Here is an 11407-nt window from a genome sequence, read left to right on the forward strand (position 1 = left end):
AACCAAACACAAAGGCAGACATTTTAACAGAATATGTGTCTTTAATTTTAAATGCAAATCAAAAACAGTGGCAGGAATACAAGCTAACAATCTATGAGAAAATGTAAAACTAATTGTCGTCATAACTAATTTCTTAGCAAGCACAAATATGTGCATGACAACTTTGGCATTAAACAGCCAACCCAATCTGAATAACTGCACCCTGTCTAAGGTTTCTGATTGATAGGCTGCCGAACTTCTGGCTGAGTTGTGACCCGATCCTGATGTGTTGGACGGACCAGTGTCTGCCCCGCGGACGTCATAGCTTCTGGCTGAGTGATGACAACAGTGGATGTTTTGGTGGAGTGGAACTGGTTCCCAACGTTATCAGTCCGCTCATAGCCCTCTGTGCCTGTTTTAGTGCCTGCAACACTGTTCCCCTCACTGTCAGTGTGAACCTCGAGAACACCGAGCTCTTGTTCAGTTCCAAGCGAGTTGTAAGTGGACTGGTGTTGAGCTCCTTTCCTGTGGTCTCCTTTTCTGTTTTGAGTACGGCTGTTGGATGTCAGGGTCATTGTTGTGCGGAATATTTTCTCTGAATTTTGGTTTTGCTGACATGTTGGACACATTGTGCTTGGTGTTGTCCTCCTAGCTGCTGACTGGATGGAGGCGAAGGCAGGTGACGATAGTGGACTTGCTTGCTGTTTTTCAAAGACCGCTTCAGCACCTGCACTTTGCCCAGCTGACTGAGCTTCATTTTCTGATGAGGTCGGCCTTTTCTCTGCCTGCTGTGACTTCGTTCTGCTTGACCCGATGCTTTTTCTGCTAATATTACCAGTTAATGGAGATTCCTGCACTGCCCCTAAGGACTCTTTAAACAAGCATGATAAACCAGCTATATCTGAGTCCGATTTCAGAGTAGAGACGGAATAAAGAGCCTTTTTGATGGCCTCCTCGATGCCCTTAAGTCTGGCTAAGGTCTGCTCTTTTAGATTCATGATTTCCTCACTGGCTCTCTCCAGATCTCCAAAAACATGTGCCATTGAGGATTTGCTTTCAGTGTTGTCGCTCAGCAACAGTGACTTCTCCTCTCTGTCCTCCACTTTGACCTTTTTTTCTCTCTTTTTGTCCTCGCTGACAACCCAGTCGGGGATGTTCTCAAATACTTTCCTCAGAGACCTCACGTCAACCTCACTTGTGTCCTGTTCAATGTCCTCAACTTGGCTGAGGATGCATTGCAGTTCCTCCTGCTTTCGCAAGTTGTCAAATATTTCCATGGCTGCTGTTATGTTCCCCTTCACAATCTCATCAATGTGAACTGACAGCTGCTGCCGGCACTCGTCCTCTGTCTCGGTTCGTCCTTTCTTTTCCCTCAATTCAACTTTGCTTTCTTGTTTCATTTCTTTCTCACGCCCATCTTTGCTGTCAACACTTTGTGCAGATGTGTTTGTGTTGTTGGACGACTGACCCGTGAGGGTTTGCTGTGGTTTTGGATCCACATGTGTGTGAATGTCAGGCTGGGCAATTTTTACTCGTTTTGGTTTTACAGGAGCACTCTTCACTGCAAACGCTTTTTTACCACCAAATTTCTGACATGCTTCATGAAACTCTACACGGCTGTCGTCTGTTTCAATCTCAGTGTCCTTGACTGAAAAATCCTTGGGCCTTGTTTCTTCTGCTTCAGCGTTTTTCACCTCGGGTTTATTTAGAGTATTCTTGTCAGTGTTATCACTTTCTAGGGTCATGTAAAAGCCTTGGACTTGATATTTTTCTTGACTGTCCTGAGAGAAATCTTCATCTTTATGACCTGCTTCTAAATCTGCACTGCTCTTTGTTTTGGATGGTTCCGTCTTATTTCCATCCATACAGGATGCTGATTTCTTTGCCGGTGGTTGAAGAACTGGTTCTTTGTTCCGTTGTGTTTTCATTTCAGGTCTCGAAGCATTTGTTTGGGTTGTCTCAGGATTCCTTGTGTTAGCTGATTGAGTACCTGTTTGTTTTATTTTTAGATGCTCAGGTTTTGGTGGGATGGCAGGTTTTGGACCAACAGGCCCTTTGATTTTCTTTGAGATAGCTGGTCTATAGAGGGCTTGACTTTGGCTTTGACACTCTGCATTTATTACAGTCACGTCTTCTTTCTCTTGTCTCAGCGGTACTTCAGGTGATTTAGCTTCAGTCACAGGGCACAGTGGTCCCTCCACAGTGGATTCTTTAACAGCTGCAATATCCACATTTTGTGAGCTTTCTTTGAGAGGTTTGGAAGAGTTTCTGTAAATCATAGCGGCTCTAAAATCTCCTTTGGTGATATTTATGTTGGATCTTCCCAAGGATTCCAAAGCTGCTTGGAGTTTGCCTTCAAAAACACATTCCTCTTCCAGTTGTTGTGCAGGTGCTGTTTCGAAAGAACCAACCACAGCCGAGTATTTGTGGTTTGATTTATGTTTTGAAGGGACATTGAAGGTTAAAGGGGGTTCATCAGCGAATGAGTCCACTTTTTGGTTTTCATTTTCTGGAGATAATTCTGAGTGTTGGGCATCACCCGCTGTCACTGAGAGAACAGGCTCTTCACCAGATACTTGATCAAAGAATTTCTGTTTTTCATGTGGTGATAAAGATTTGGTCTGGGTTGTGGCCTGTTGGAGGCTGGGTAAAGCACCTTGGAGGTTAGACATCTCATCATTCTCATCTACAGCCTCAACCAAATCAGCTTGGAGGAGCTTGGTGTCTTTATCCCGTGTCTCAAGATGTGTATATGATCCCAGTGGGGAGGCACATTCTTCCCTGAAGGTCTTCTTCTCTTGCCCGTGGGAGAATACTCCTATGTTGCATTCAGCAGGTGTCTGTACCATTGCCACGTTTTGACCTGTAAATCCAGGAGAGATAGCGGCATGATTTTTATGAAAGCGTTGCTTTGTTTGGGTTTGTTTTTGATCTCCAGAGAACATGCTTTTCAGTCTCTTTATGTCCACTGGAGCCCATTCTGATGCACTTTCCTCTGCCTGGTCTCCTCTGTGTTCATGAAGAAGCTCTGTGACTTGTCCAGCTACAGTTTGGTTAGGGGCTAGTTCTTGCTCTTCCACAGCCTGAAGAGTTTTCAAATACTCCAAATCACCCTTTTCAATACAACTCTTGAACAGTTTCACGTTCCCTTTTACTGTGAGTTCAGGTGTAATTGATCTTGGACAGCTCTGGTCTTGGGATGTTTCTGTAAGGCAGTTAATGGTGGATTTAACGATGCCTTTTCTCACTCCTTGATTTCCTGCTTTGCTCGTATCACTTTTCTCTGTTTCTGGTTCATCATTCTCTGCAGCGTCCGCCTGAGGACTGTAACTCTTTACATCTTCTTCATCAAAATAATTGTAGAGGGAGTAAACAATGACTTCAGCACAACTCGTCTCATCTTCCTGAATTATCACACCTTTTCTCAGAGAGTTGTCTTGATTGAGCATATCCTCAACAAGCTGAACCATGTTGGCAGTTTTAAACTGTGTATCTTGGCTGGTAGTGAACTGGTGATGCTGCAGCGGTACATTCACCACTGTGGCCTCTTTACATCCTTTACTATCCTCCTTTAAATAAGTGATCTGAGGTTTCAGGTTTGCCCGTGGTATTAACTGGAGTAAGAAGTTTTGTGCACCGCCTTCAGCCACCTCATCATACTTTATCATCGGCCCGCTCTCCGATAGTGTGAATTTAGCCTTTTTAGCTATCATTGTCTCATTCACCTCAATGATTGATCCATCTGAATGAATGGCATTAACATGATAGAGGCAATTCAACGTTTCCTTGATGTTCTCCACCATCGTCTCAACTTCGTCCTTGTTCTGATGCCTGATTCTGTCAAATGGCATCGATTCAAACAGATGGGCTCTGTTTTTGACATTAGTTATCAGAGACTCCATATCTGTCCCACTGGGGTTTGCTGGGATTTGAGATACTGATGTAAGTACATAGGAGTTTTCTCTTTCTATGTTTTTGGAGATAAACGGGTTGTTTTTGAAAAGGTCTGCACTTGTTTTGAACATTTCCTCAAATCCTTCTGGACCTGAAAGATTTGCAGGATCATCGTCAACAATGGTTACCACAGTAGAGACCTCTTCCTTGTCAGAAAACTCCAGGTCAGGGCTTTGACCACCATCATGTGACACTTGTTTATGAAGCCATTCTGTCACATCAGTGCTGCTGCTTTTGTTTTCACTGTGCATATTTTCTTTGCTAGGATTTTTAAACTCCGGCTTGTGTTTCTGGACTGCCCCCATCTCCTCCCCAGAATTAGAAGTTTGCCCTTTGAGTTTATTATCTGGTTTAGTTCTGGGCATGTTCACAGACTGACTCTCGAATATCCTTCTTGTAGCCTGAACATCTGTTTTTATAATTTCTTTCTCAAACTCTCTGTTTGAAAATGAACCAGAAGTAAATGTTTTGTCTTCCCCCATCATCATCCCTTCAACACTTTCACTGTGTAAAGGTTTCTCCTCCTGTCCCTCAAACACAGCTGATGTTTTACTGACATTGGCTCTTTCCACTTTCCTGTCTGTTATATGCATCTTGGGGGTGTAAGCAGATACTTTGTTCTCAAATATCAAGCGTCTTGTGAGGACCTCTCCCTCATATCCAGTTTCACCAGCTGTCAACCCACTTTCTGAGCCCAAAACCTCAGCAAGCTCGTCATCCACAACTTCATCCAGCATCTTCAGCTCTGGATGAGTGTGTTTCATAAGCCTTCTCAGCTCGCATTTCTGTCGTTGCTGGTATAATTTTTCTTTGGAAAGTTGATCTGGCATGGATTGTTGGGAATGTGCAGCAGAGGCATCTTCTGGTCCTGCTTCATGTCTAGCTGAAGTAGGTGGAGGAAGGTCATCTCTCCTTTGTTGGGACTCTTTAAGCATCTTAGGACAACAAAGTTATGGTCTCATCATTGTCTCTTTAGTAACAGATCCAATGAAAATCATGCTCCATAGTGGGAAAACATGCAACAAGAGCCAATTGCTACCTTCCGAATCATGTCAGCCGATTTGGTTTCCTCATGCCAGGTGTCAGTGGGTTAGAAAAACTCTAAAACAACCGAAAATGCAAGTGCTAAGATGAAAATAAGACTATGTAGAATGAATAGCATTGGATAGCTGTTGGTGTCTGCAACAGCTGCAACTCTCAGAAAAACAATCATGTTTTTTTTTGTTAGTTATATCCTTTAAACGGGAAGATCACTGTGAAAAAGCAAATCCAGTACACACAGCATGCCAGATCTTTGGTGAAATTCTAGCTTACCTTGCTTAGTTTTGCACTTTTCCCCATTTCAGATGGCTGATCTTGCACCTGAAGAGAAACAATAATTACCCTAAACTGAATGGACCTTGTTGTCAGTACCTTATATTGTATAATCTGTTTAAATTGTTTCTGAAGATTTGTCTATTATTCCTGTCTATTAGTGTTTGAAGGTATAACAAACACATTTTGATTAGATTTATGTAACAAATTAATAGTGAAATCAAAAAATGGTACAAAACACATAATATTATTATTTATAATATAACATTTACATTCTCTGAAAAAATGCTTCTCATACTGGAGTAAAGCAGCAGCCTTTCATGTATAAACAAGGATTTCTATGCAGCACAAAGACTTAAAATCAACTACTCTGGACCAAAAGGAAAAGAGCACTATACACAGATCTTTACCGGTTTTAAAAGGCTGTGGTTTGTATCCTGCGGTGCCACCTTTGACAGATAGTGAGCAGACATTGCTTTCACTGAGATGCCGAGTTTCTCCTTGTTGTGGATGAAGGAGCTGTCTCTGAAGTCTCCAATCGACCTCCTCTTTTCATCTGAAAACATATAAGATACAGCTGTGTCTGAATCTCTGTGATTCATGTTGAATGTGGTCTTAAGTACATGGTGTGATCATATTCTTCACATGGGATTTTAGGGAGCGAGATAAAAGTCACATTAATCTAGTCCTGCTTTGTTTACTGGGTAATATTAACTGTCATGAAAAGGCAGCTGCCTCACACCACAGTGACTTGCTGTATATTTTTGGACACTCTGACAACATCAGGCGACTGAGGGACACTGCAAACAGAGTTTAAACAAGTGACTTAATTTAATAATTCTACATCCGTTTAAGTTTACATCCACCTCAACATTCATTCTGTAGTTAGCGATTATGGGTCCAGTGATAGTATTTTTCTAAGCTGAAATTGAACAGCTGCCATGTGTTATAAATGTAGCACTTGTAGTGAAGTGGGACAGATACCTGAATCCACTGACACACATACTGAGTGTACAAAGGACAGATAAGTCCCCGCTGCTACAGTTGACCAAGCATAGAGGAGCAAAGTAAACACATAACATGTCTTAAAATTGTGTAGATAACTACTGCACAGTTAGTAAAACTGTCAGCCCGGAAAACCGGACAAAAAAAACATCAGTAGACTTTTAAGCCACTGATGCAGATGACATTTAGGCTGTACAGGTTTAAGGAGAACACATATAAGCTAAATGACATGCAGGTTGGATTGTTTGGACTCAAATTATTATTTGATCAAAGCACCAATCTGAACTCACAGAAAACAGCTCCCAATTCCTTATCTTCTTATTTTTCTAAAATCTCTTTGAACATCTTTTGGTGTAATTTCCACTTTCTTTGTGTCCAGTAATGAAACCTCTGTCACACAGTCGCTCCCTCGCTGTCTCCCGCTCCTGCCCCAGTGACAGCTGACCCTTTCACCCCCCTGCACTTATTCAGGACTTGTTGGCTATTTCCGTCCTGCTCTGAAGTGCCCTATCATGCCTACACCAGGCTGAGTCAATCACAGCCTCCTGCACAGTCAATGAGCTGATGTGTGTCTCAATTTCACGTCTTCACTTTCATTCATATTGTCCGTGGCTTTAACCTGAGTCAGAGGACGTTCACAGGTCTTTCTAGGGAAAATGGTTACCCTGCAGCCTGTCTCATGTGCAAGTTGCATGACAGTTTACGCACTGACTTCAGCTGACAAGTGAAGCTAAATATGTTTGTTGGGTCACATATTTGAGTAAAACTTTATTTTATAGCTCAGTGAATCTCCTGATAATTTCCTTGGTAATTCAATAAAGAGAGCTGAGTGATTTGCACTGCTTGGTAATTAGAAGTAATTGTAATTTGCTGCTCTACAGACAAAAACTAAAAAAAAAAAAAAAAAAAAAATCATGTTGGCAATAAATTAATATTCATTATTTGTATTTTCTATAAAATTGGTGTCAAAATATTTCAGGGAAATTTTTGGGAAATGAATGAAAATTTGTATTGCTGAACATTGTATTCTGTGTTCTACATTTTACTATTAATCTAAAAATAATTTGCTTTTAACCAGTATCTGATGTTAATAGGTGAATCGTGGTTTGAGGACATGATGGCAGGGACATCTCCTCACAACCTTAACTAGGGCTGTAGTTTAAAATTCAATATCTAATCTGGGATTGTTAAATTAATGTAAATTATGGCTATTTACTATTTGGCTCTGTTGTGCTTTTTAGGTTGCTGACTCTCTCATCGAACAATAAAAAAGTCTCTCATGTCTAATTACACCTTGGATCTTCATGCCTGCGGCTTTATTGGGCAGCAGGGAGTAAAACACTGTGGTCAGGTTGGCAGTTCATTACTGAGCACACCTTGATTCATGTGTTTGATCTAGAAGGAAGAGGACACTGTCTGATACTTACCAAATTCAGAGGCTGCAATTTCTTCAAAATCAATACCCCCGATAGTTTTTCTCCTCTCTTTCCGGATGTTATTCACCACCTAGATAGGGAAATAATGAATTGTTACTGAAACTATAACCTGCAGTCTTGTTTCTGTTTTTGGAAGCAACATGAGAGATGCTACTTGGATCTGATAGAAAGTGGATAGTTTCAAGTTAATTCTGAGTTTAAAAAGAACTCTTACTACACAGAGTAATGTGAAATGTCATTAACTACGGTTTACAACAGGAATACTTCCTCTGCTGCCTTCTTTACCTCTTCAGTGTCACCATTTATCACTGGTATGTGTGCTGCCTTGTAAGCTGATGTGGAGTGTGCCGCTCTAAAATTGCTCTTCACTTTGTTTTGTGTTGCAGCCTTTGACTCAAACAGAGCCTTCAGGGCTTTTATGGACCCAGTGCTGTTTTGAAGGCTTCCCATCGACTTACTCCGGCTCAGATTGGTTTTGGCTCGAGACTGCAGTTTCTCATCATTTCTCCTCATCAGACACTCGAGGTAAGTGTCTTTACTCTCCTGAACAGATGGGGTTGACTGGCAGTGATGTATACAAAACAACAAAACATGTTTTCATTCAGCTAGATTGATAATTATTTTTTAAACTGGAGTTGAAATGTGCTTAGTTCAAAAATGTCACATCAGAAAGTCATGTTACCTCCTTTAACACTTGTGCTAACTTTGCTTCCCCATTATTTACTGAAGCAGCTTGAGTGGATGTGCTCACGTCCAATGTAGTTTGATACCTGTTGTGTACACAAAAACACATTTGAATGATCTAATCACATACAGGGTCCTGCATGTATACAGTCACAGAGGCTTGGCCGGTGGGTTAATTGTCACAGATGCTGAAAGAGTGAGAAAAAAAAATCTGTTTTCTTACCTGGAAACTAACTGGGACACAGATGCTTTCTTATCCCGCAGGCCTGCCTCTGTCCAGGTAGGCTTGTCACATGATGAGGAGACGCTCCTCAGTGACTGAGACCGTCGCAGGTTACTCTTCCAGTCCATGACCAGTCAAGTCCCAACAGCACAGTTTGCAAATAACTGTATCACCTAATATACATGATGGATCAGTGACATTATCTACTGCAGCGCATGTTCTCTGTAGACAAGCAGCAGATAATTCTTTAAAATCAGGAATGAATTGGCTTTTATAATCATCTCAACACAACATGATCATTTTATGTGCTCAAAAAGCATAACATTTTCCCGCTGACTTGTAGAACGGCAACATCAATAATGCAGTGCCTGGAATGAATGAGCTGAAGCAGTGTGACAACGATTTGGAGGATGTCATACAAATCAACAGCAGTTCAATAACTACTGCAGCTAGAGATAAAAACGGATGCTTTCTGTGTGATAGAATTTATGAAAATAGCTTTTAAATAGCAAGGTTACCTTACAGATTACAGTTGGTGTCCGTTCTCTGTGACAATCAGCAGCACGTCTTCAGCATCACGAGACTCACACATGGTGTGAGCAAAGTCCATTTCCTCCTCCTTAGTGCAGACTGTGCAAAGTGATCTATGATGATTCGTACATTTCATAAGAACAGGTCAGAAATACACACGGTCTGCTGTTTCTATCTGAAGTACAGAAACTGATAGTATCAGTTCACAAAACATTTATTGTACAATCCTCTAGTTAGTCCGTATCAAGGACCTCGAGCTCCTACTTGAGTTTTCAGAAGATTAGTGGTTGATACCAGGCTATGCCCCTGAAGCACAGATGTAATCACTTGATCTTTGAGGAGATCATCCAATGAGATAAAATGAGATTAACTTTATTGTTCCTACGGGGACGTTATGTCATTACAGCGGCAAAGAATCAAATGTAGACAAAGGACAACAAGTAAAACATGTTGAAAAAGGACAGAATTGCGATAATAATGGTGCTTTAAAGACAGTGATTAACAGAGGCTTCAGGTTACAGATTTACACATTTACAATGCAATATAAGAACATGTGAGCACCACAGTCTGTCTACAATTAAACTGTCAGTCTTGTATTTAATCTTTAAAAATGTCAAACAATTTAAAGTGCTTATAAAATTTTATAATGGCTCCTAAGAGAGTACTAATTAACTTGGAATTGTAAATGTGACGTGTAACCAAACTATGCACTGGTTTATGTGAACTGTACAAACAGAGTTCCTGCTGTTAAAAAAGATGAAATAAACACTGGCTTGTAACGTTTTCAGTTTTCATTTATTCCCCAACTTGTACTTTTACTGTGAAACTTTGGTGTGAACAGAACAGTGTGTTGCATGTGTGTCCATTTAAACTGATAAGAACCCTTAAATGAATCGATTCGATATCACAAATGTTGCCACACATTTAGTTTTACATTTAGCCATTTGGCCTTTGTCCTAATATCTATACCCACAGTCTTTGGACACCCCTTACTCAAAATTGCCACAGAAAACAATTGTTATGAAATAACAATTTTTACTACTTTTCTGTTCTAAATTAGATTTCAAGTGGCTGGAGTTTAGTAGCACAGAACAGTCGGTGTGATGGAGTTTAGTAGCACAGAATAGCCAGTGTCCTAGACCTGACCCTGGACTCTGCCCATCTTCCCTTTTTGACCCTGCTTGCACCAGTCTGCCCACTCACGCACTCTACCCGCTGTCTTCTCCTAGACCTGCACTCTCCCTCTCCGCTCTCATCTTCTGTCTCTTTCTCTCTTTCCATCAGTATCTGCCCTTTACTCTGTGTCTCGCACTCTCGTTTCCTCTCTCTTCCTGTTTCCCCGCTTTTGTTTTGTAGTTCTCAGTCCTACTTCCTGTCTGTAGTTACGTCTCTCACTTTACTCACCTTATCAACCCTGATTGTTTGTACCTGTGCCCCTCTCTACTTAACCCTCTGTTAGAGTCACTCACTGCCAGATCCTCGTCTGAACTCACGCATACTGCGTCTCCCGTACTGCACCCAATATCTCACATCCCCTTGACATGGACTCTTTGTGGACCTGATTCATTAAAATTATTCCATTGCTCGTTAGTTTTCACTATTCCCTGTCTGTGTCAACCCCCTAGTTTGCTTTGTGTTAACTCTCCTTAGTTTACCAGGTCACCCTCAGGCTACCTTTATGTGGAGTTTCTTTATGTCTAGACCTGCTGACCTTCAGAGGTCAAGTGAGAGCGGGTGCAAGCTCTGGTCCCATCTTGACGTTGTTGACAATATTGACACAATCACTGACCCCAACTGGACCATCACTGACACCTTCTACATCAACGGAGAAATGTGTAGTTAAAGTATAAACACAGATTCGTTTGAGATCATAAGCTGGAGCTTAACATGTTACTGCTCATTGCAGTAGGAACATACCACAGTTCATACAAACACTGTAATTGCTACTGCATGAAATATATTCACTGTGCACATGTGAACTCTGCAGCTGTATGTGAAAGCCAGCTTTGGAAATAACGACATCTTGTGGTGAAATATCTTTACTACACTGAAGCCTTATGGCATTGAAAAGGTTCATTGTCCTGACAAAAAAATATAAAGTAAGTATATAAGTATTAATTTAAAAGCAGAAATTAAAAAATATTCATTTTGTATTATTAAACACTGCATTCACTATATTTCAATATAAAATATTGTTTTTCCATCACATAATAGCTGAAGTTCCCGGTCATGAATTAGTTAGTGTGCAGACTATAGGTAGTATTTTTAGAACTAAACCCTT

At 41.0% G+C, this 11407-nt stretch overlaps 1 protein-coding gene across 4 annotated transcripts; it reads right to left on the reverse strand.

The window, feature by feature from the left end:
- On the reverse strand, positions 1-9620 carry LOC137104592 (LIM domain-containing protein). Of its 4 annotated transcripts, none has more exons than XM_067486011.1 (8): positions 9114-9620; positions 8596-8768; positions 8371-8458; positions 7974-8231; positions 7680-7758; positions 5658-5803; positions 5248-5295; positions 1-4868 (listed from the first exon to the last, which is right to left on the reverse strand). In XM_067486011.1, exons 2-8 carry the CDS (start codon positions 8721-8723, stop codon positions 207-209), a joined length of 5409 nt encoding a protein of 1802 aa, XP_067342112.1. In that variant the 5' UTR covers positions 8724-8768; positions 9114-9620; the 3' UTR covers positions 1-206. The 4 variants fall into 4 exon arrangements, with proteins under 4 accessions (XP_067342112.1, XP_067342111.1, XP_067342110.1 ...); XM_067486010.1 differs by having other exon boundaries at positions 2-4868; positions 7974-8249; positions 9119-9619; XM_067486009.1 differs by having other exon boundaries at positions 2-4868; positions 7974-8249; positions 9114-9619.
- Between the last annotated feature and the right edge of the window lie 1787 nt (positions 9621-11407).

Source organism: Channa argus, chromosome 19 (genome assembly GCF_033026475.1).
Source record: "Channa argus isolate prfri chromosome 19, Channa argus male v1.0, whole genome shotgun sequence".
NCBI lineage: Eukaryota > Metazoa > Chordata > Actinopteri > Anabantiformes > Channidae > Channa > Channa argus.